We start from the raw sequence: 25,173 nt of genomic DNA, 5'->3' as shown, positions 1-25,173 counted from the left end.
TGCCTGTTGTAATTTTGTTACTGTCAAATTCAGGTGGCAGTGGCATGTTCATGTATGAAAATGGTTACCTTAAAGCTTTATTGATGGAGCCATTTACAGTTTGTCAAAAATCACTAAATGGCTCATTCTTACAACATAGCTTTCAGCATGTTTTAATTCACTGTTTTTCATTCACCAAAGCTTCAGCTTCCACCAATCAGAGCATGCTTCTAATACAGATGAATTAGTTTTAAGAACATATCTCTTCAATTAATTTGAGAATTCTCTGAATCAGAGACCTCCTTTCCTGGACTGTTAGGAAGGGAAAGTGGATTTTCTCTGTTGGTAAGCTGTGATTGTTCTTGTTTTTGCACTATTTAGGCTGAAACCAAGAACAACGGGGGGAACAGTGCTTGGATCCAAAGGCAGGTCTCAAGGTCATCTTAATAAACTTCAGCGGTAGGAACAAATGAGAATAGTAGAAATCCACTCTCTTAAGATACAAGTCTTGTACAGATTACATCTTGAAATGATTACTGTTATTTTCTAAAATTATTTTAGTTGTTCTTACCACAGAGGCTAATGAATGCAACTCGGATCATCCTTCTTGTAAGAAGAGGCAATCTCTAGAGGTCCCTTCCAACTTTAACGATTCTATGATTCTATTGTCTTATTCCTAAGCTTGTGTTGTGACATGTAAACAGATTATGATTCTTAATTGCATCCATGCAGTTGCTCTGAATGTAGTTCAACGCCAAATCTTTCCCTTCTAGCATGCATCCTGAAAAGAAAGATGTTGAGGTTGGTCTTTTGAGTTAATTTTTTATAGTGGCCTTTCCATATGAAAAAAAACTGTCTCCATCTTCCTAAGCCTCATAGTACTTTGTTCTGTTTCTTGCAGACTTTATGTGAGATGCATTTGTCCTCCATAAACTTTTAAGTTTACAAGTGTGCATGAGTATTGGTAGGGGGACATCGACATGGGGCTCTGGCTAAGTTTGCCTCATTTAAGATGCAGGTGCTTTGAAGCAATATTTTTTTAAAAAAAACTCAATTTTATGGGAGATAATTTTGGCTTACATCATTTTTGGTGACCTAAATTCTTTGACACTGAGTTTTCTTACTTAGGTGTGTATCCCAGTTAATAGATGGATTGGGGAACATCTCATCTCCATTCTTCTACCTGTAGTCTTCTCAGAACCAGCTAACTGTTAGAGCTAGCAGTGGAGAATTTTATTAGTCTCTTGTCCTAGTTTTGCTTTTTCCTATCTGTTCTTGATGTTGTTGTTTCCGTGACCATCCCATACCCTCATGTGTTGTAGGTGTAAAATTATGTCTCAAATAAAATAGGTCTTCAATAGTAAGCCTACATTTGTAGTATTCTAACATGGCAGGAATATGCTTTGAACACTAAAACATCACACAGACTTGCTTTATACTGTTTGACATCTAGTTCATCAAGGTTTGGTTTTAAGCAAGTTCAACCCTGGTCTGTTTTTTTTTAAATAGAGTGCTTATTTGAAGTTACAAAGTTTAATTTGTGAATTTAGGCTGATTTGGACAGATATCTGGATATCTGTTTTGTGTTAATTTAGGTGAAATCTAATAAGCACAGGTTTATGGGAAGAAATTTTCCTTGTAAGGCCTTTGGTGACATGCGGCCTTATGTTGGAAAGGTGATAGTTCATAACATTTCTGTCACGTGCCTCCAAATAGCTCTCCAAATTCTTTCAGCATCTATTAATAAGAACCTTGCACTGAAAATTTACACCCTGGGCTGGCTATGCAAGTGTTAAGTGTGTTCTCCACACAAATACTTGTGCTTGTTTGTAAAATATATACATATGTGGTACATGATTACAGGCAAACTACAGGTTACATAATCATCATCGAGTCTGGATTTGAAGTACTTGTCAGCTCATGTCTATTCCTTCTTCTAGTAGACACTACCTTTTAGCTTACGTAGCTGACCCCAACTTCATTCTCTATTACTTGAGACAGAAGTTGGCAATTGTTTTCCCTCTGTGTCTGTTCCTGCTAAGGTAAAGGGGCTTGACTTTCTGAACAGCTTTTCTAAGAGGCTTTTGCATTTCATCTTCTTCATAAAACATGAAATAAACCATATATGAAGTGAAAGCGAACAAATGACATACTTTTATTGTATTCAAATCTGAAGTCAAAGAGCAGCTCTTGTGTTTGCTAGCCTGACATTGATGGATTTCAGCTGGGGACAATGCAATAGCTTGTGAGGACAATTGTGCACTTGAACTTAATGGGCTCTACTGCTGCTATTCTAGTGATCTTGGGTGTATTTTTAGGTGGAAAAAAAGTGATTTGCATTTGATCTCACATAAGGTGTAAGTTATTCTGAATTTACCTATAGGACTTAAGACTTGAGTGTAAGGGTAAACAGCTCTTCAAGAAAAATGTCTCCTGCGTAGCTTTCATTTCTGAAGCATGGGAATTTGTGTGGTTTGGAGTGGGGTTTTTTTTGTGTTTGTTTTTCTTATGTAAATGCATTTCTCCTTAGGTAGGCTATTACTGAAGTGTGAAAATAGCTTTAATTATCTAATCACTGTTATCTTTTAGATGTAAAGTAGCTGTACGTATATTTTTGTCCTTATCCTGTTTCTTTTAGTCATTACACTCAAATTCAAGTATTCTAGAAGCAAAGTTCCCAGAATAGAGTTGTAGAAAGTCCGATTAAATATTTCTGCATCAAGCCTTTTACCAAAAAGCCTCTTTGTTCCTATAGTTATGCATTAATACAGTTACGATGAATCCAAAGATAAATTTTGAGAATACACTTCAGTGAAACACAAATTTTAAAGACGGAAACATAATTTTTGTTTCTTGTGTAACTATTGACTTTTTATAGACAACCTTTCCCTTTAGCACCATAGCTGAGGCTTTTCATGAGTTGATTAATATACTTTCTCAGAAAGGAATCGATAGAGAAATGTCTTGGTTTCTAGAAGGCATAGGAAGGATTTTGTCTAAGGCAGCTATTTGTATTAGACTGGCTGGTAAATTCATTGATTTCTGCACAGAAAAATAGTCATTAGATTAGTCTTGTGTTTGCGGTAGGTAATTCAGTAAATGCCAGACAAGGTAAATGTTTGATTCCTTAGGAAGTCCTTGGCAGAGATGGGATCTGATCTCGCATCCCTTCCCTACAAGGTTGCTCTTGCGGCGTTGCAGCTGCAGTGCACGTGGTTTGCTTTTTCATTTCACACTATGGTCTACGGCAGGACTCGTGTTCTCAGCAGCAAGCCCAGAAGGTAAATGTTACGCTCTGAACAAGCTGCAGAGAGTTATGTGTGCCCCATTATTTTCTACTACTGACAGATTTCTGATAATTAATTTCCTGTGATGTGACAGCCGTCTTCCACAATCAACCATTAGAGCTCTTGGACAGCTCTGGAGACTGGGGGCTGATGTGGTGTTTTTAAGAACAGCTACCACTGTTGTCTCTCCTCCAATAATATGTTGCAGACGTGTCCAGTGTGTGCTGTTTCGCTGCCTCCTCATGCCTCTGGCCTCCAGGGCTGTGAGTTAGATGCGAGCTGTAGGAGCTGACACGTGAAGAGCAAACTCTCCTTTGCTGCCAGGCCAGAGCTGGTCTTGGCCTCTCCGTCATTTATCACTCCTAAGAGGACTGGCTCTCTGATACAGTTACATCTTGCAGCAGCATCAACAGTCACATTTGCTTAGAGGACTTCTGCACTGGAAAACCAGGGATATTCATGTGTGGTCCCTGGATGGATTTGACCACACTTAAGGGGGTAGTGGTTCTTTGGCTAGTCTTAAAGCCTTGCCCAAAACAAATTTGTTGATTTGGACTATTACCTCTTTTTTACTAACTCGGTGTGGAAGTAGAAAGTCTGCTCAGTTTAAAGGAGCTTTGCTACTTTCTAGGTGTAATTCTTGTGTGTGTGTGTGTGTGTTTTTTTTTTTTTTAAGAGATGATTCAGTTTGTTCTGGTATATTATGACCCTATAATCTTAGCACATGAATGGAGAGCTATTAAAACCTTAAATTCCAAAATTATTATTTGATAAAATCATTCTACTTCTGAATTAGCATAAATCACAATATGAAACCTTGTGCTATAGTTGTAAAAACCCATCCTCTTTTCTGTGCTTTTCTTTTGTGCTAGCATATTTGAAAAGAATATTTCAAAAGCGTTGCTAAGCACAAAATGGATGTAGCGCGAAGTCATGAAACTACAAATGTAGGTGACATACTTAAAAGGGAACTTAATTCTCATAAAAGTGCATGAAAATAGTTTTTTTTATTTGTATCAACTAACCTCATAGAAGATAATCGCCTTCTTACAATGTTGCCCTCTTACCATCTCCGAGATGTTTTGCGGATACGAAAATCAGAGGAAGAGTAAATGTTTACATGAGTTGTATGTAATTGTTGTAAGCACTAATTTCTCCTAGCAGTCAAAGGCAACTAGATTATTTTAAAGTGAGGCTAAGGTGACAGCGTTAAAGTGCAAGCTGCATAATGAAACAATTGCCTTGTAATTCTGTCTCTACTAAGAAGTGCTGGATATGCCCATTTCCATGGCTCTCGCCTTGGCACCTTTGCTTACAATGCGTGGTTGAGGTGGACGCGTGGAGCAATTCTGCTGACCTTACAAGATGAGGATCACCTAGCCCAAGGAGACGGGCCAAATGATGGGATCCTCCATCTCTTGGTTTTACGCCTTCCTCTTAGTGAGAGGCAGGAATGAACTCAAGTAGGTAGAACAAATTTCATGCACTCGACTTGGAGAAATGCAGCAGGAAGGAGGCTATAGGTAGCTTACAAGAGTATGAATGCTCCGTGTTCTGCACTGTTACCTTGCGGTGGCTTAAAGTCAGTGTGAAATAAGAGCTTTAGAGCACGCTTTGAGTTTTAAATGAGATTTTCAGACAAACCGAGATCTAGGCATGCAGCTAAATTCCTCTATAAAGAGGAGTAGAAATGAGGATGCATTTGTAAGTAATTGCTCCATATATACTTACTTAATAATGTGCAAATCGCCTAAACAAAAAATATAGTGATTCTACTGATTTGGCTAAGGAATGGAGGTGCGTTGGAGTTCACCATACATAAAAATGTGTTGTGCAATAAATCATAGACATAGAAACCAAAGAACACTGGATTTTCTCCCTTTATGTGGAGGAAAAAAAAAAAAAAAAGTCTTGGAGTAAGCTCCTCGTACTTGCCGATCAGAAGCCTGAATTAGACATTGTTATGGAAAATACACTAAACATATCTACGAGGTCTTTAGTAAATAGATTAAGGAAGAAAGCTATCAGTGCTTTATTAGGATATAGGAGTTTTACCTGTATAGCAAAGATGATGGTTGGGTCAGTGTGTGACTGGAGGCAGTACTAAGAGATTAAAAGGAAATTTAGAGATGCAGGAGCCCTCCTTCCTCCCTCGGCTTCCCTGCAGTTTTCAGTACCTTCAGCTGGGGAACGGTGCGTAACTGCAGCCGATGTCCTTTTAAGAATAGTGTAGAGTATGGTTTTGCCATCAGGCTTTTTTTCAGCTTGAAAATGGCTGTTTCTTGAAATGTTTTTCATTAAAGTATGTTCAGGTTTGGAAGCAGGAAAGAGAAGTGTTCTGGAAAGGGCAAAACCATGCACACAAGCAAAGGTGTAGAGGTACTAGCAGAATGAAAGACATAGAAAAGAAGGGGCAATAGACTTGAGATTTTTTTATTATTATTTTTTGTAATCCAGGTCAAAAAAGAAAATGAAGAAGCCATAGGCATAAATTGGATGAATATGTGACATTAACGATAAAAAAGGTGTGGAGCGAATCAGTGATTGCAATTCAGTGCCTTTCTCCAACTAGATTTTTTTTTGTTGCCACCATGCAACATTTTTTACAGCTTCCAATAAAGCGTTATTTCTCTGTATAGCAGACACTAGCTGTGGTTAGTGTCTGATGGAGGTGCCTCAAACCTCTGGTACCTTTTTGAGGTGTTAATACGAACAAAGTGTCCTGCTGTAGGTTGAAATGGCCAGCTGGTACCTGGAGTTACAGAGTTACAGGTGCTGTACCTTGATTCTTATTTACTGCTAGGCTGGCGTCCTTAAATCTCATGATCATATCCAAACTATAAATACAAATTCATGTCCGTGTACAAGGTAGGCCATTGCTTTGTTAATCAGGAAATGCCTATGAAATGTGTACAGAGACTTTTCCAAGGGATGGAAAACGAGCTCTGAAGAGTGACTTCTAGGTGCTGAGGTAATGCCACGGCTGTGGCAGCTGCAGAGATAATGCATGTAGTTGAAGGCACTTGATTTAGAAGGATTTTAAGGGATTTCTAAAATCTCATGTTATTGCAGGCTTTAAAATCAAGAGAAATTGCCCCATTTTGAGTGTAGATACTTGGAAGGGCATCTCACTAGACTTGGAGAAATCTACTTTCCCATCTTCTGCTTTCTGCAGCTCTTCCTTGAAGTATATAGCAAAATAAAAGCTGGTGTGTTCACGAGGAATGTCAAACCTTTGGGACTTGATCCTCCTGAAAACTGCAGGAGAACCGATTCTTTCAGTCCTTCTGTTGCCAACTGCAGCAAGATTCTTCATTACAAATGACGTGTAGCTCTGTGTAACGTTTAACAAGTAGTGTCACGACTTTAGCCTTTGCACGCGTGGTTGATGCGGGTGGGTTTTGAGGAGGGTCTGTTTCTCCTCCTTCGGAGGAGCTCTAATTTAGTCACAACTCCGTCTTTTTAGCGAGGCCGTGTTCAGCTGCGTGCCCATGTGGGTGGGCGCAGGCCCGGAGAGGGGCCTCCCCGCTGAAGGGGACGCGGGACGTGTGCTGGGCGCGCGGGTTGCAGCCGAGCGCGCTGAACGGCGGCTCTTCTCGAGCACGGCTGCGGTGTTGCTCGTGGCTCTTGCTTGGAACAAAACTGTGTTTTAGGAAGCGGTGGTTTCAACCTGCCGGCGCCTACGAAGGGGGCCCGTGGAGACCAGCGCCAGTGCTGCTGCCTCACCTCGTGCTTGGCTTTGCCGACCAAAGCGCAGTGTCCGTGCGGACCCGTAACTCGCGCCCCGGTCCCGGTTCGGTGCCCGTAGGTGAAAGGGGTGACGCACACAGCTTTCCCCGGTGGCCAGGAAATGCCAAAAGATGGTTCTGGTGAGCCAAAAAACACCAGGCAACTCTCGCAGGAGGAGTTAACTGCCTTTGCAACCGGGTTTCACCAGCAATTTGCGTTTTCAGATGCTGTTATCAGACTGCTTGGCTTTACAATTAAAAATATTTAACTAATAAGTAAGCCTGAATTGAATTCCCCATGTGAACAACAGCTTTTGCGATCAGCGTGTAGAAAATGTGTTGCTCTTGGAGGCAAAACACAGGCAGATAAAAGATAGGGGTTATTTTTCTTGGCAAAATAATTTCCAAGGACTTGGTAAATTGCAAGTGCCTGCAATCTAGTTGATAAGTATTTCTTGTGCTTGCTCTTTTGATGGTGCCAGTGCTGCCACACTGAGAGACTTCTGTCCAAGCTACCGTAACATTATGATAAACGTCTTTTAAAGGTTTATGCTCATATCATGAAAGGCTGTGGGGAAAAGGGAAATGATCCCCAGCAAAGCCCCCTGAAGGGCAAAGAGCCCCCAGACTGAGAACTTCACTGATTACAAGCAAAAATATGCTTTTCTATGTGGTTTAATTTTATCTAGTGCTTTCTAGATGGTTTTCTAGCTTCCCCTTGCTGCTTTGGGCTGTATCGCTGCAGAGAGCCCCGTACATTGACACCCCTCGAGCTAATACATGCAAGGGGGGTTCTGCACATCTGCCTCGTGCTGCTCTGTCCTGAGCGAGCTCGGGGGCCGCCTCTGCCCTCCTTCCCGTGGGTTTCGGGAGCGCCGCGATGCCGGGCGCTTTGCGTGGGGCTGGGGGGGGCCCGTGTGAAGACAGATTCCTTGTGCTTGCGTCCCGTTCGCAGTGTCAGCCTGTTAGAGCAACCTTTACTTCCAGAAATTCATAAATAATCGCCCAAATACAAAGCAGATGCTGTAACCTGTTCAATTGTGGTACTTTACCCTGGATTTACTAAATCCTGATCTGCAGGTTTTAGTACTTAGGTCAATACATGCACTTAAGGCAACAAAATTCCTTAAAATATGAGGCTAATTATTCAAATCAGGTATGTAGCGAAGCAATTTTACCTACTGATGTCTAAATTCTAGCCATATTGGAAATTAAGAATTTTAATGTAGGCCTCCTTTGAAAAGCTAAGGAAAATACATGGGTTTTGTATTCTTAGTTATAGTTTAGCAACATTATGTAATGTTAAAATTAGTTAGTTTAGGCAGCTGAAGTGCAAGCTAGAATGCATTACTACTGTGTAAGAAATATAATCTATGCTTTTCCAAAACAGCTTCCTAAGCCATTTGTTCTTTTCTGCTTCCCTGTAGATTAAAGCAAAAAATTATGACAAAGTGGAAAAGGTGAGTTCAGTCGATATATGTCATATATACGCATACCTGTAGCGAGAAGCAGCCCCCTGCCCCGTGGTCAGGCGGAAGCAGCCGGGGTGAGCGTGGCCCTCGCGCTCGGCCCTCGGCGCGGCCGCTCGCGCCGTCCTGCGAGCAGAGGAGCCTCCCCGCTTGCCACCCCGCAAAAGGGCAGGTCCCCAGCTTGCTCTTTGCTGCAAGCTTGGCCCACGGTTGTGAAGACGGCCGTAATTCATACGGTGCCGCGTTAAAAGTAGGAGCCTCCTTTCTGTGTTCGGGATCCTGATCTCGTCTTCTTCATGTATCAAACAGTTATTTCAGCGATGCCTTATGAAGGTTTTACACATTGATTTATGGAAATGTTACCTATCCTATGTACGAGAAACCAAGGGGAAACTACCTAGTTACAAGTAAGTTAAAATGGTCACTCTTTTCTGCTAAATTCCTCTTTTGTTGTTTTTCTTTTAAGTGGGTTGTGGGGAGGGCATCTCTGCAAGGCCTGAGAGGAGTCCTGCAGTAAAACATGTGTGTGTGTTTTGGGGCTATTTTATACAGCTCTGCTATGTTTTTGTGAATGTTTGTTTTCTTGGAAGTGCTTGAGCAGCAGCTTCTTTAATCGAGCTTGCTAGGGCAAATTGCTTCTCCAGTTTGGGAAAATGACCTTGGATGTGGGGGGCTTGGGAAGTCGTGGGCCCGAGCGGCTCCTTGCTGCCCCCATGGCTTGGGTGGGCTCCTCTTCTTGCAGCTCCTCTTTTCTGCCTGCGTAGGAGGGGGGCAGCTGTGCCTGGCTCCTCAGCTTAACTGCACACGGGTGGGATTTGTGGGTTTCACATGCTAAGGGCAGGGGGCTCAGGAGCTGCTCTATGCTTATGGCCACAGATAAAATCCTAAGGGCAATTTTCCCTCTTTCTCTGTTGTTAGATTAAATTTTGTATACTTGACTACTTGGTTAGAATTTGCTGCTCTAAAGAATGTTCTTAAATAAAGAATTTCATAAATCTTGAAGATGTGCACTATGGTCTTTGTGGTTTGTTTCTTTTTCCTCAGAGAAAAAATGGCTCAGGCATACGATTTTGCTCTGGATAAAATTGGCATGGAAATCATGTCATACCAGGTAGGGACTTTTTTTTTTTTTTTCCCCCCTTCCATTGAAGCACCTTTTGTTTCTAACTTGGATTCTAAAAAGTACAACTAAATACTGATTTCATTATATCTAATGTATTTTCTTGCATAGATCTGGGTGGATTACATCAATTTTTTGAAGGGCGTGTAAGTACCTTAAAATATTTTTTTTAAGCTTGATTAAGGCAATGTTCATGTTCCTCTAGGTTATCTCCGTAATAGCTGACGTGGCTCTCTCTCCCCACTCTTTAGAGAAGCTGTAGGATCCTATGCAGAGAACCAGAGGATAACAGCTGTCCGTAGGGTTTACCAGCGTGGTTGCGTGAATCCAATGATTAACATAGAGCAGCTCTGGAGAGATTATAACAAATACGAAGAGGTAATCCAGCACAAGACATTTCTTTGTGATATTTATTTATTTATTTATTTTAAGGAAAGCAAGAATTATGTGATCAAGTGTGGTGCCCAGCTTGTGTCCACTGAGTATTTACGTGTAGAGAGGTGCCTGGCCGCGCGGGCGCGTCCTGTGCGTGCTCCAAGGCTCGCCCCGGCGCCGCGCGGGGCTGCTGAGGGGTGGGTTTGCACTGGGTGCAGCCGCAGGGCGCTGCGGTGCCCGGCTGCAGGCCCGCGCCCTCACGTTGAGCTGCGGTGCCCGGCTGCAGCCCTGCGCCCTCGTGCCGAGCTGCGGTGCCCGGCTGCAGCCCCGCACCCTTGTGCCGCGCTGCGGTGCCCGGCTGCAGCCCCGCACCCTCGCGCTGCGCTGCGGTGCCCGGCTGCAGCCCCGCGCCCTCGCGCTGCGCTGCGGTGCCCGGCTGCAGCCCCGCGCCCTCGCGTTGAGCTGCGGTGCCCGGCTGCAGCCCCGCGCCCTCGCGCTGAGCTGCGGTGCCCGGCTGCAGCCCCGCACCCTCGCGCTGCGCTGCGGTGCCCGGCTGCAGCCCCGCGCCCTTGCGTTGAGCCGCGGTGCCCGGCTGCAGCCCCGCGCCCTCGCGTTGAGCTGCGGTGCCCGGCTGCAGCCCCGCGCCCTCGCGTTGAGGTGCGGTGCCCGGCTGCAGCCCCGCGCCCTCGCGTTGAGGTGCGGTGCCCGGCTGCAGCCCCGCGCCCTCGCGTTGAGCTGCGGTGCCCGGCTGCAGCCCCGCGCCCTCGCGCTGAGCTGCGGTGCCCGGCTGCAGCCCCGCGCCCTCGTGCCGCGCTGCGGTGCCCGGCTGCAGCCCCGCGCCCTCGTGCTGAGCTGTGGTGCCCGGCTGCAGCCCCGCGCCCTCGCGCTGCGCTGCGGTGCCCGGCTGCAGCCCCGCGCCCTCGTGCTGAGCTGCGGTGCCCGGCTGCAGCCCCGCGCCCTCGCGCTGCGCTGCGGTGCCCGGCTGCAGCCCCGCGCCCTCGCGTTGAGCTGCGGTGCCCGGCTGCAGCCCCGCGCCCTCGCGTTGAGCTGCGGTGCCCGGCTGCAGCCCCGCACCCTTGTGCCGCGCTGCGGTGCCCGGCTGCAGCCCCGCGCCCTCGCGTTGAGCTGTGGTGCTCGGCTGCAGCCCCGCACCCTTGTGCCGCGCTGCGGTGCCCGGCTGCAGCCCCGCGCCCTCGCGTTGAGCTGCGGTGCCCGGCTGCAGCCCCGCGCCCTCGCGTTGAGCTGCGGTGCCCGGCTGCAGCCCCGCGCCCTCGTGCCGAGCTGTGGTGCTCGGCTGCAGCCCCGCGCCCTCGCGCCGCGCTGCGGTGCCCGGCTGCAGCCCTGCGCCCTTGTGCCGCGCTGCGGTGCCTGGCTGCAGCCCCGCACTCTGGCGCTGAGCTGCGGTCCCCGGCTGCAGCCCCGCGCCCTCGTGCCGAGCTGCGGTCCCCGGCTGCAGCCCCGCGCCCTCGTGCTGCACTGCGGTGCCCGGCTGCAGCCCCGCACCCTCGCGTTGAGCTGCGGTGCCCGGCTGCAGCCCCGCGCCCTCGCGTTGAGCTGCGGTGCTCGGCTGCAGCCCTGCGCCCTCGTGCCGAGCTGCGTGTCTGCAGCAGGCGCTGCCCAAGATGGCCGCCGCTCGTGGGCTCTACGCGGCAGGACGGGCCCGTTTTTTCCTTCCCCAGCCTGAGTTACATGAGTTGGAGAACCAGCACCATCCCATGTAGTAGAGCCCGCAGCAGCGCTTGTCAGCATTGGCTGTCCAAAGCGTTTATGGGAAAGCTCTTCCCAGGAGATACCGAGGGAAGTGCCTCCTCATCTGGAGGAAAGCCCCAGACTTCCCCATCAGCTTTCCCTGCCCTTCTTCGGCCTTGCAGTGCAACGAGGGCTCCCTTCGAGGCGCCCCGAGCCGGTTGCTTATGTGACCCCAGTCACAGTGGCCCCAGGGAAGGGGCAGGTGTTCGTGTATGCAGGAGACACTGGCACAAAATGAGGAACTGCCATCCACAAAAAATCTGCTCCTTGGGAGGGAAATGGTTCTTCCCAGGACTAGCCATGAGAAGCAGAGGGGGCGGGCAGCCCTTCGTACCAAGGGGCATTGGCCATTGGCCACGGGGTGAATGCTCCCGAGCTTCCCTCTGGGTCAGTTGGTAGCTAGTGGGGAGCAGCATGGGCCTGCGAGGCAGCGGGAAGCACCTTTAACTGGAGAAACGGCCGGAACGGGCAGCTCGGCTGGCGAGATGGGAAATGACCGCCTCAGGCTCCTGAGGCCTCCCACAAGCAGCGGCTGGGGTTGGGATTGCATCTGGGAAGGAGCATCCATGGCCGAACGGGCTGCAGCTGCTCCGCGGAAAGCTGCTGAGAGCGCCCGGCCGAGTGTCCCGCTCCCATCGTGAGCCTGCGTCTCCGTGAGGTGCCCGCTGGGAGGAGGGCTCACGATTCCACCTCCTCTCCTGCCATGCCCGGCGAGCCCCTGGGGGCGAAATCCCTCAGAAAGGCACGTTTGCAGCCCCCGGGGAGGTCTTCCCGGTTGTGCCGTGCCGGGGGTCCCTCTGCGGCCTCCATTCGGGGCTGGCATCACAGCTCGAGCGCGGCTGCCCCGGCACGGCGAGGAGCCGCGTGCGGCCCTGGCGGGCGCTGCGGTGAGCGTCCTCGTCCCTCGCGGGGACAGAGGCCCCTTCGTGGCCGGGCTCACGTCGCCTACAAGGACCCCTAAAGACCCTGAGCTCCTTGGGGAGCGCAGAGCAGCGGGAGGTATGCAGAGCTCGAGCTCCCATCTCTGTTCTTGCTGGTCGAGCAGCCTCGGAAGGGGCTCCCACGCGACCCCGGTCCTCACCAGCGAACGTCTGCTGCTGTCCCGCCTGGGCACCGGCCGTTACTCAGAGAGAGAAACAGTAATTCACAGTGCATCTCTGCATGCCTGCTTCTCCCAGCGACTTCTCACGCTCGCTGGGGTTTATAAGTTTTAACTTGCAAGATAAAAATACTTTGAGGTGCCTCAGATCAGCTGATTTTTAGTAGAGAGTCTCCTCCCTCCTGACTAAGTCCCTGACAATTTATGGTATGTTTAATGTGAGTAATACAGAACCTTGTGAGATTGGTACATTTAAATAATTTTGACTATTTTGCTCACTTTTGCATTCCCGTCCATGCCCCTTTCAGTATGAAATAAGATCCAGTAATTCCAAAGTGAAACTGCACATCCTTGATTCTTTTTTTTTGTTTGTTTTCCCATTTTCCAGGGAATCAATATTCATTTAGCTAAGAAGATGATTGAAGACAGGAGTAGGGATTATATGAATGCACGGCGTGTTGCAAAGGTACAGAATTCGATTGACTTCTCTTCCTGCTTAATTCCACAAAGTGGCATTAAATTCACTTCTTATTTTCATACAGAAGTATCAGACTAGTAAGGGTGGTGTGCTAAAACATTTCCATCTTTTTTATAACGCGTAATGTGAACTAAGTGTTTTGTGCGTTTAAATGTGCCGTTGCAAACACCCTTGCTCTGCTGCAGGAATACGAGACCGTGATGAAGGGCCTGGATCGCAACGCTCCCTCTGTCCCCCCGCAAAACACGCCCCAGGAGGCGCAGCAGGTGGACATGTGGAAGAAGTACATCCAGTGGGAGAAGAGCAACCCTCTGCGCACGGAAGATCAGACCCTCATAACCAAGAGAGGTAACGGCCCGGGTGGGAGGGTGTTTCTGGGCCCTGTTCACAGTCGCCCTTTGAAACCATAACATGTTTTAGTGCTCTCAGCGACCCCAGCGCGGCACAAGCCGATGGCGTTTTCCTTTTGTTTCTTGAGTTCTGTGGATTTTGGTTTAAACTACTGGTTAGAATTGCAAGGGGTGGTGATTCTTCTTGAAGTCCATTAGCATTAACAGCATCTGAATTATTTGCTATTTTCTGTGTTTCCTTCTTCCATTGCACACTGCAGACCTATTTCTGCAATGATACACAAGGAATGTATCTTACTTTGTTTCCCTCTAGTCATGTTTGCATACGAGCAATGCCTTTTGGTGCTGGGACATCACCCAGATATCTGGTATGAAGCTGCACAATATCTTGAGCAATCCAGTAAGCTGCTAGCAGAAAAGGGGGTAAGATGGCCATAAAACTTTGATTTTTCTTTCTTATTTCATTACTTCAATGCAGCATACTGCTGTTTTTCCTTTAAAAAAAAAAAAGAAAGGAAAAATATTTTTAGCATCTTAAATTGTCCAGAATTTTAAGTTTTGTGCTCTTTCGAGAAATAAAGATCTTTGCATGTCATATAAGAATGCTTTAGTCTTTGTCAGTTTTAGATGGAGGTGTTTTTTGGCGGGGGCTGGGGGATGCCTGCATAGTTGTTCACGTGCTGGGGAGATGCCTGTCTGTTGTTTGGAATATTTCATTGGAGTTCACTGCGACTTCTCATGGGCAGCAAACATTTCATGATTCCTTGGTTTCACTGGCACAGCTGGTACATGCTGATATGTTTATTTTATAACAGGACATGAACAATGCTAAACTTTTCAGTGATGAGGCTGCTAATATTTATGAAAGAGCGATCAGCACTTTATTAAAGAAGAATATGCTTCTTTATTTTGCATATGCAGATTATGAGGAGGTGAGCAAAAATAGTCACATGTTGAAGTTATAACCTATATATATATATATATTTAAATGTTATTTTTTGGAAACATACTGCATATATACAGACCTTCTGCAGAATTAACTTGCTAATTATTCTATCTTTAACCTTGTTCAGTGTTTCTGAGGCTGAACTAACAAAATGGTGGAGGAAAAGGCCACAGTGTTAGTTACAATATTCTTGAAAATCTATCGAGTCTTTTCACTGAGTATTGACTTTATTTTTCAAATAGCTATGAAATTAAAGACTTGTAGTTTCACACTTACTGGAGCATCAGCTGCTTCACTTTTAAAATAGGATAAAGAACAGCTTTCCTATCTTTGTAGTATTTGTATATAATCCTTTGTAGTATTTCCTATCTACTTAGTATTTGTATCCCTATGGCTCTGAGGGGAGATGGGAGACACCCAGGTGGTTGTTTTCCTAACAAATTTCATTGTCCTACCTGGTTACCACAGTGTCAGGAATGAGTAATGCCCTGGTGATGCTTGTTTCTGCACATGGCCCTCAGTGGTAGCTCTGCTGCTGTATTACTGAATTAACAAAAGATTTCAGAGGTTCTTGAAAGGCACATACTAAAACCCTACTAAAAATAGTGCGTGGAAAGTAGAGGAGCGCCTGCACAAGAAGGGAATGCTCTGAATAAGTAAACCACTGACTGACTGTGTAGCATCCAATCGAGGGAAAAAGTAAACAAAAATGTGTAGGATTTTTCTGCAAATAGTTTTTTTTGCACTTTCACACATGATTTGTAAGAGTCAGATTAACTTATAAATCGTTAGTAATAAAATTCTGTAGTTCTTTTGTATTACAAAGCCGTCTCTTCCCTTTTCATTTTCTTAGAGTCGGATGAAGTATGAGAAAGTGCACAGCATATACAACAGACTCTTGGCCATAGAAGATATCGATCCCACTCTGGTAAGAGGAGCCACAGTAGGAGCTTTTCTACTGCACAGATCGTGAGCAGAGCACCCTCACGGGAGGGCACCTACAGGAGTGCCCTGGGTCACAAGGATGATCCAGCAGGCCGAGTACTGTGGTGATGGAATCAGATGAAAATTTAAGTGAGGGCAATGATTATAGCCAGCCTTTAATCCACTAGGATACATTGTCACGTACGCTTCTCCCCAGTGTGTCCTTTGGAGAATCTCTTAAACCGTGGAGATAATAAGTGAAGATACTAAAGATTTCATGAAGCAGCTCCTAAGCACTGCTGTATATTTTGTTGGCTCAACTAAAATTTCACTTTCCCTCATCTTAACTTGTGAAAAGCACATTGATTTCTCCAACTGTCTTCCCTACAGAGCAATACTTAGAGTTCACAGTAGCTTGCAAGGAAATTTGAAGTATTTCAAATTATATAACCACATAAATATCAAAGTGTTTTGCTGTGCATCGACCTAAGTTTTAAGGAAACAATATTGTTCCTAACACCAGCTGTGAACTGAACAAATGGTAGAAGTATAACCTGTCCTCAAGTTACTTAGCTTATAAATAAGCATGGCAAAGCATGAGAAGGAAAGGTCTGAGGTCTAAGATGAAATAATAGATCAGTGTCTGAGGAAAAAGAGCTATTTATTGACACGCTGTATTTGTTATACATATCTATCTGGAAAGCATTATGGTGTATTTTATGAAAATATATATATATATGCCACTTCCCCCTTTTTAAGGAATGCTGCTGTTTGGGATCTTAATTCAGAGTGGAGGAAAAATAAATACCCTAAAAATGCAAATCACAATCTGGCTAATGAGTTAAATCGGCACTCTCATTCTTCATCAGGCATAAACATTTAAAGCAGCGTGATTTATATTTTGAATTCTATAATATACATAACAGTGCTGAAAGGGGCTTTTTGCCTTTTTTTAGTCTCATGGATGTCTTTAGCTTAATTGGAAAGTTCACATTTTTAGAATAAGCAAGTGACCTCTAATTCTCTGGAGGTACCAGTGCATGTGTTTTATATTCATCTACTTAATTGCCGTATCTCCCTGAAAAAAATTATTGACATTTTAGTTCTCAGGCTTGGGTATTTTCTACTTTTTAAAGAAATATATATATCAAAGGCTTTGTCTTGGTGCTTATAGCCTGACAGCGTAGAGGCAAAAGGCAGTTTTGTTGGTTGCCGTTTGGTGAGTGGAGATGATGCCAGATACAGCCCAAGGCTTTCTTATATCTTAGCACTCCTTCTTAGCACTGATGATTACGTGAATATGAATCTACGCCATAGGTTTATATCCAATACATGAAGTTTGCAAGGCGAGCAGAAGGCATCAAGTCTGGACGAATGATATTTAAGAAGGCACGGGAGGATGCCCGGACGCGCCACCACGTCTACGTCACGGCGGCTTTGATGGAGTATTACTGCAGCAAGGTAAGCGTGGCTGCCCAGAGCGATCCCCAGGGCCTGCCAGGGAGGGCGAGCGCACTGAGGCCAATAACTTTTCTCCTTTTAATGACTGCAGGATAAGTCTGTGGCCTTCAAGATTTTTGAGCTAGGGCTGAAGAAGTACGGGGACATTCCGGAATACGTGCTGGCATATATTGACTACTTGTCTCACCTTAATGGTAAGGGAGATCCAAGCGTTGTGAGGTCATGGTGAAACCCGCGTTTGCCTCCTCTGCAAGTCTGGCTCCAAGCCAAGTGCTTTGTATTCTGCTCTTCGTTCTTGCTTGAGGGGCAGTGAGACCTCTTCGCAAAGCTCGAGAATCGGCTCAAAAACCCTGCCGTTTTGTCCCCGCTGCCACAGATTGACGCGAGGCCCCAGCTCTGCTAAGCGCAGTGTGGAGCCGGGCTCGCTGTGCGCGGAGGCCGGGCCTCGCGCAGGGTCTTCCAGCGCGGGACAGCGGCAGCGGGAGCTGTCGTGCGGGGCGAGCGCCCGCGGCCCCTTCCCGGTGAGCAAGGAGAGCCTCCCCCGGCCTGCCTGCGCGGGCCCGCTGCGTGCGCCAGATCCGTGAGGAGCCACCCCGCGTGCCGGGGGGTGGCTGCAGGTAGAGACTGAATCCCCCAAGCTGCCGAGCCCGGGGCCAGCGGCCGCCGGGGCTGGGCCTCGAGGTGCCGCCCGCGCGCAGGAGGGCTGCGGCGGTGGCGCGCGCAGCCCCGGGGCTCTTGTCGCGTCCTCGCGTCCCTGCCGTGGCCGAGCAGCCCCGCAGGCCCGGCCCGGGGCTGGAGGTGGCCTGTCCCGCGGGGCGAGACGCAGCGAGAGCGCGAGACGCAGCGAGCGCCCGGCACGAGGGGGGCGACGCCGGCAGTGCGTAAGGAAACAGCGTTCGCTTCCTCAGCTGGAAGAGCGCAAAGGCAAGGCCTGAGCTGCCAACTGGAAAGCGGCTCCAGTAATTTTAGGAGGGCTTCTGAGGAATGTGCAGCTGAGAAGCTTGTTAATGTTGCCCTCATTTGCAAGAGAATTAATTAAAAAGCCTGATAAAAATTACGTGAGGCCAACCAGTAGCTGTGCTGTTAAACTGTGTTAGAATCGGCTTGTTACTATCCATGAGAGACTTTCAAGTAATAAAATTAATAGAAAAATTTACTTTTCCTTGGGTAAAGCTTCATGTAGGTGTTCCAGTATTTACTGAAATTCACAAGCAGGCATCAGATATCACAAGCCCTCTCATTTAATTCAGTGTACGCATCTCTGAATAGAAATGATTTTAAATTGTCTTTAATATATTTTACTCAGTGTGATTTTTCTTTTTTCTTTCTGTTTTTAAGAGGACAATAATACAAGAGTTTTGTTTGAACGTGTTTTAACTTCAGGGAGCCTCCCACCTGAGAAATCTGGGTATGTCTGCAAAAGCAGTTTCACTACACTAAAAATCATACATAAATCCTCCCAAAAACAAACATGACCCACACGTGAGAAAAGGCCGAGCAGGGCAGAGGCAGCTGCAGGTGCCCCTGAAGCAGCAGCAGCGGTGCCAGAGTTGTGCAAGCTGCTGCCCTGCGGGTGGCTGGGCAGGACCCCGCTGCGCCAGGCAGCGCCCGGGAAGGGGAGACGGGAGCTCAGGGAGGAGAACGCTGAAAAACTCCAGGCGCCTGTAAATGAAACAGTGAAAGAACAAGAGAATGCTTGAAAATAACCGCTCGGCGACACACTGCCGTTGTTATTACTGCAGAAAAGTGTAGCTCCAAAAATGACTGTGAAATCCTTTGCACTCCAAGTAAGAAGCTATGAACTGTTGTTCTCTGGTTGACATAAGCATCAAAACGGAGAACTCGAGCGTGTTGCTCTCTGCCTTCATGTACCTTCATCCTGTGTTTTTTTTTTTTCTGAGAAATACCTGTGCTCCCTTGGAGCAAGTCACACTAGTTTAGATGCAGAATCTTCCTCACAAGTGACCTCCAAAGCTAAAATGAAAGTTGATTAGTTGATTCAGGTCCAGAAATATGGTCAGATGTTGCCTAAGCTGCATTGGAGATTTTCCATAAAGAAATAACTAATAATTTGCTGTCATGTCATTATGTACATTATGTACATTATGTACATATGTAAAATTCTCAAGTATTGCCTAATTATGTATGTATTATGTAGCAGGATATGTAAAGCCCACCCATGCCTCCTAGGTTGATGCTAAAATCTTACTTCAAATGCTATTAAGTCATTCACTTCAGTAATCCCTTCCTTTTCATAAGAAGGTCTACTGCAGGAATGAGCTTTAAAGCCCATTATGATCCACTAGAATGAGAAATTTTATAGAAATATTTAAGGCACTGGGAGGGCAATAGGTGCATCTAAAATAAACAACAGAACTGGCAACGTGTTCCCAGGTGACCTCACTAGAACCTCTCACGTTGCATGTTTTTATAGCTGGGCTGTGGCAGTGTTGCTGTCTCCCTGAGCGCCCGTCCTGTGTGTCTGTTCTCTTGCAGAGAAATCTGGGCTCGGTTTTTAGCTTTCGAAAGCAACATTGGAGATCTAGCCAGCATCCTGAAGGTGGAGAAACGCAGGTTTACGGCGTTCAAGGAGGAATATGAGGGTAAAGAAACAGCTCTGCTGGTGGACAGGTACAAGTTCATGGATCTCTACCCTTGTTCTGCAAGTGAACTTAAGGCTCTTGGTTATAAGGTGAGTAGATAGTTTTATTATTTTTATTCCTAGCAAGATTATGCAAATTCTTTATTTAGCACTTGCCTTATATTTTTATTTTCTTTGATAGAAAAGTAGGTAAGAGAGGCCAGCTTAGCCTAGTGTCTAGCTGGAACCTGCTGGGCCAGACCAGGGTGAAATCATAAGGCCAGCACATTGCATGGCAGCTTCCCCGAGCTATCCGTGTGGGAATCGCACAGCTCTGGAAAGTCAGTGGATCAGGGAAAAAAGTTGTTTCTGAAATGACAGTTGTGCCTGCCAGGTGGAATGACCTGGCCTGGATGTGCCTGGGGGTGACCTCAGGCGCGGGCGCCCTGGGACCTGGCGCTGTGTGTGCCTGCGCTGCCCTACGCGGGGGCTCCTTCCCAGCCAAGGCGCTGAGGAGAAGGACATGTAAAGGGGAGCTGGGAGTTGAGCGGTCTGCGCTGTTCACCTCAGCCTTTGTAAGCTTAAAAAAAGGAAAAGGGGAAAAAAAAAAAAAGTACAATTCAAAAACGATGAACAAGGTCCATTCTGTACCAAGAGTGTTTCCATCTGCAGCTGGGCCAGTGTGAGACTAAACTGTTTGACAAAAATAGGCAGGCTTTGGCGAGATGGTCCTGTAAAAGAACATCTGAGATAGCGCTGACAAAGTGAGAAACCAGTGACGAGTCTCGAGGGGGATTTTGCCGCAGTATCGCTCAGCGCGCTCTCCTCGGCCCCTGCAGGACGTCTCCCGTGCCAAGCTGGCTGCCATCATCCCCGACCCCGTGGTTGCGCCTTCCATCGTGCCTGTTCTCAAGGATGAAGTAGACAGAAAACCTGAGTATCCCAAACCAGACACTCAGCAGATGATTCCGTTTCAGCCAAGACACTTAGCACGTAAGTCAGATGCTCAGTCCGGAGTGACTGATGTTCACTGTGTTCCTCTTACCACAGAAATCTCCCGTGTTCAGTAACTTAGTCACTGAGACTTCCTCATCATCAGTGCTTGCAACACAGGCTTAAGTCTTAGGCTGTTGTTTAACTGGCTTGCCAAAGGCCTAGGTGTTTTGCTTAAACTAGGGTCATTGAAGGTGTAACTGGGGCCTTGCTCTTCACATCCCATCTCTGACCGATCCTTACCCAGGCAGTAGAGGTGGAAGTGACAGGGCAGCAGGGATCCTCTGCACCACGTGATGAGGCTGTGCAAGGAGTCAGGGGGAGCACTGGACTCATGCCCTTCTTTCTCCGCAGCTCCAGGTTTGCATCCTGTACCCGGGGGGGTTTTTCCTGTTCCGCCAGCAGCTGTCGTCCTCATGAAGCTCCTGCCCCCTCCCGTGTGTTTTCAGGTGGGTTTGAATTAATTGTGAGAACTTCAGAAATGAGAAGCGATTCTGTTTTGACATGAGCACAGTATGCACAGAACAGTGTTAATCTTCTAAACCTTTATTTTATATCAGGGTCCCTTTGTTCAAGTGGATGAACTCATGGAGATATTCCGAAGATGCAAATTGCCAGAAAGTGAGTCATTTCTTTAAGAGTCTCTGGTAGTGCCACGTGTATGTATGTACATTTTATATAGATGATTAATATGCACCTCCTCATCCTCTCTGTTATTTTAAGAGCCAAAGCTAGGATTTAGTTTTGTTTAGAGGGAAAAAAAAGCACTTTCAATTTAAATGGAATATTTTTCAAATCTGCTGTCTCTACTCATACGCAGAAACAGCCTTGCTAGGCATCTTCCTGATGAATCAGGCACACGTTCAGAGTTTCCCAGCAGGTTTTCTTATTTTATTAAGCTTGTAACTGACCTCAATACTTGCATAAGGAGAGGTCTTGATTTGAAGCAGCAGCATTTACCTTGTAATTAGTGTTTGCTCTGGCTAAGAGTTTGACAGGTTAAATTTATTTTTTCCTCCTAAAATTTGCAGAAGTAAGGTAGCAAATACCTTGTGTTCCACACCTCTCCCTGCATATGCATCGTGGTGGCCTTGCTTGAAGGCTCTTTGGTTTTTAATGTCCTTATTCCAGAATTTCTGTTCAGCTTGGCCGAAACACCTTTCTACTGCGGGGATCTAGTTTCACAAATTAAGCTGATGTTTTCCTTGTCCTGCAGCTGTTGATGAAGCCGTAAGAATAATTACTGGAGGCCTCCCTGAAATAGCTGTGGAAGGCAACGGTCCTGTGGAAAATAACGCCCTGCTCAACAAGGCTGTCAAGAGAGCAAACGAAGACTCTGATGACGACGAGGAGAAAGGATCGGTCGTTCCCCCCGTTCACGACATCTACAGAGCACGACAACAAAAGAGAATCCGGTGAAACAGGTCTGCAGTTCTGCTGTGATAGACAAAGACTTGTACCGAGGTGGTCTCTTAAGTCAAGCTTTAAAAGGGACAGCTGCAAACAGAAAAAATCTCGAAAATGGTTTTGTTACTGTGGTGCCTCTTCTCCCATATTGTTCTTGAACCAAATCCAGAGAGAACAATCTTAGAATGTGCTCTGAACAAAATTAGATTTTTCAAAAACACAAGTGCAAAATGACTAAACTGCATTTTGTTCTTTCTTCAAGGATGTTCACATCGACCACTTGAAATCTTGTGGGTTTTCAACAGTTTTATTTTAAAAACTGGATGGCTTATAATTGTGAAGCATTTTTAATTCACACTTTCTGGAAAACAGTTGTTCTCAGTTTGTTCATGTAGTGTCCTGCCTTATTGTTTGTTTTTATTTATGGCAGAATGTATGGAATCTGTTTTGTAGTTGAAAATGGAAAAAAACATTCCTTTAAAATAAAAGGATATCGATAACATCATGCCTTATTCTGGTTTTATTCAAATTTTTTTTTCTAAATACCACTCAGTTCCTTCACAAGCGTTGTTAATACAAATTAAAACCATCACAGGAAACGCATCAGACCATATATACCAGAACGCATTTTTGTTCCAGATTTCTAGCAGATACAGTACAGTTGTTCTGAATGCCATGACTGTTTACAGAAGACAGCAAAATAAGACCATTCCAATACCTATTTCTAATGTGGATTGTCCAGGCGGATTAGTTAACCGGCTCTGGCCTTGGGTAACTGCCACGGGTCCTCTATTAATAACGTACAAAGGTAAATGTTAATATTTTTAGCTACATTGTGTAACCTGTTAGCTTCTTTGAAAATAACAGAAACGGCATGTGAACTTCTGAAGCCTTTCCTATGCGTTCTTCAGATTGTACGACCCCTCCAGAGGAACCCCCTGAAGTGCAGGGCAGTAGCTACGCTGCCCCGCAGAGCCGGGCCTGCCCCCAGGAGCACAGATGCCTGCAGGCCAGACGTGAAGCAGGGACGTACCAGGGCCCAAACAGTGACAGACAGAGCAGAGCTGGCCTTACTAACGCTCAGTTTATTACGTAGATATTTTTTAAACTTTGGTAGTTAACACTATCTGCATGTCTTAGAAATCACTTTGAGAAATGGACTGCCCCTTTAAAAAACAAATAAGGCTGGCAAAACCGCTCCTGCGCGTCGCGGCGGTGGGCAGGTACCGGGCCACGCCGGCTGTCCCCGTTCAGCAGCTGGCAGCGCCGCGCGGGCCTGCGCGCCTGGCGGGGACGGGCCCCGCTCTCCGCGAGAGCGTCGGCTCCGCACGCGCTGGGAGCAGCACAGGAGGGTCCAGCACCACCGGCTGCCCTGGCCAGGCCGAGGTCGCGCAAGCAGGAGCCGGCACGCGTGGATGCTTGGATGCAGAATTTCCAAAGCAGAGCCAGGTACCTCCTTGGTTAGCAAGTACAAACTGTCTCACCCCTTCCGCCCTGCTCAGTGTTGTCTCAGATGCCGTTTCCACGGACTTGCTTCTATGTTGCTTGCCCTTTGCTGCTGCTCCTTTCTACATCCTTGAGCCAAAGATCCGAACTAAGATACTCGATTTACTATTTGAGTAAGTTTAGCCAAAGGAGAAATATATCACTTCTCTGAACTAGTGATCTCTTGCAAGACTGCTTTTTCTTGGGGAAAGGAGGTTTTGTAATGAATGAGAAAAGATTTATTTTATAGTTGTATAGGCTACTATGGAGTAAAAGGTCTTGTCTTATTCTATCTTCCTCCCTGCTCAAAGTCACTGCAGCCATAGCTATGCTGACATGCAAAGGGAAGCACCAATGCTGATTCTGCAAGTTCTCCTATTTTGATTTGTTAATTAATCACCAAAATGTAGCTGGAAGTTATCGTTATAGAAGGACTTTTCACTATGTTTTTTAAGAGGCAGTAGATTATTTGGGATACAGCCTCTAACGCTGGGACACGGTTCATGACTGAGCTCTGCCTTCCTGGAGCCATCGTGTTCTGACTGTGGCAGCACAGAGCTGTACTCAAGAACGGGGCAGACTTCCAAACGTACCCACCTCCTCGCTGACTTTGAAATTACAGTATTATGGTATTAACTATTATACACTGTAATTTCAATACGATTCACATCATTACACTAGAAAGGTGGTTAGATCATTGAGATCTTCTATCAATGCCCATGTTGATACAGCATGTAGTTAATTAAATTCAAGATTTAAAAATATTTTAAGCTTTAAGATCATCTCTACAAAGTGAAAAACATCTACTGAAAATACTCCCTGTATATTCAAATCAATGTTTTATCAGTTATTTCCCACTCTATGTTTAAAATCACTTACACTTCTGAAAGTGTTCTGCACTTCCTGCATATTTTTAAAGACATGATTGGATATGCAACCATCTCAAGCTGTAGTTTTAAAAAAGAAGTAAAACTTTTCAGGCAAAAGAATCACACACTGTAAATCCACCTTCTGAAGATGACAAAGATTCACTTAGTATTTTTGCATAAAAAGGAGTAAACTACTAGGAAAAAAGAAAAGGTAGGAAATATCACTTTTATCAAAACACTGAACTCTGCCCTTCTGAAGAAGTCTTTACAAGGAATAAATACAGCTGCAATCTATAAGATTGCCACCTTTGTAAGTTCTGTACATAGCAGAGGACAGCTGCTCAATAACCAGAAAATTTGCTACAAAAATATAGTTTGTTTTTTGAAACATCTGCAGATAAACGGCAAAAAAAGCCGTTAAAAACACAGAAAAAAACTAGCAGTCTACCATACTAACTATAATGTTACAATAAAGTGCTGTTTGGCTTTGCTTTTTTTTTTTGCCTGTTGAAACTTCCCATAGCTTGCTCCTCAGTCTTCAGATTAAGGGTTTTTTTTTTTAAAAAGCCAAATCATCCTGTTGGGAAGGACCATCTCTAACCTGCTCTGGACTGAACATTTAACTTCATGGTAAATTACAGAGTAAAATGCCCCCAGATGAGCCATTTAAAGACACAATTTGGTTGTCCAATTTGTCCTACCTAGCACTGCTCAGATCTTTTAAAACTGCAGCCCAAGCCTACGACGACCCGCTCCGGGTTGCACCCCTACATTAAACATCCATCTCCTTTTTGTCATTCATTTCAGAACCCCTCTGCAACGCACGTATTTTTCTCATCAATCACCGCTAGTGAATTAAAGGAACCAGTGTTT

The 25,173-nt window shown here is 46.0% G+C and overlaps 1 protein-coding gene across 1 annotated transcript in view; it reads left to right on the top strand.

The window, feature by feature from the left end:
* CSTF3 (cleavage stimulation factor subunit 3) overlaps positions 1-22,004 on the top strand; it is a 40,178-nt gene extending 18,174 nt beyond the window's left edge. Inside the window, exons 4-21 of the mRNA XM_088525900.1 lie at positions 8,422-8,454; positions 8,773-8,870; positions 9,508-9,574; positions 9,695-9,729; positions 9,835-9,961; positions 13,195-13,272; positions 13,470-13,632; positions 13,948-14,057; positions 14,450-14,566; positions 15,434-15,508; positions 16,822-16,965; positions 17,057-17,159; positions 18,304-18,373; positions 19,462-19,657; positions 20,386-20,539; positions 20,894-20,988; positions 21,100-21,160; positions 21,756-22,004. Of these exons, the coding sequence (XP_088382026.1) occupies positions 8,422-8,454; positions 8,773-8,870; positions 9,508-9,574; positions 9,695-9,729; positions 9,835-9,961; positions 13,195-13,272; positions 13,470-13,632; positions 13,948-14,057; positions 14,450-14,566; positions 15,434-15,508; positions 16,822-16,965; positions 17,057-17,159; positions 18,304-18,373; positions 19,462-19,657; positions 20,386-20,539; positions 20,894-20,988; positions 21,100-21,160; positions 21,756-21,958 (1,929 nt within the window). The 3' untranslated portion in view covers positions 21,959-22,004. The remainder of the gene's footprint in view (positions 1-8,421; positions 8,455-8,772; positions 8,871-9,507; positions 9,575-9,694; positions 9,730-9,834; positions 9,962-13,194; positions 13,273-13,469; positions 13,633-13,947; positions 14,058-14,449; positions 14,567-15,433; positions 15,509-16,821; positions 16,966-17,056; positions 17,160-18,303; positions 18,374-19,461; positions 19,658-20,385; positions 20,540-20,893; positions 20,989-21,099; positions 21,161-21,755) is intronic.
* Positions 22,005-25,173: the final 3,169 nt, after the last annotated feature.

Source organism: Tinamus guttatus, unplaced genomic scaffold (assembly GCF_059628265.1).
Source record: "Tinamus guttatus ecotype Peru unplaced genomic scaffold, ASM5962826v1 Tinamus_guttatus_pri_ptg000240l, whole genome shotgun sequence".
In the NCBI taxonomy this organism is placed as follows: Eukaryota; Metazoa; Chordata; class Aves; order Tinamiformes; family Tinamidae; genus Tinamus; species Tinamus guttatus.
The sequence above is the reverse complement of the archived record's forward strand: the minus strand, read 5'-3'. Positions and strand labels throughout refer to the sequence as shown.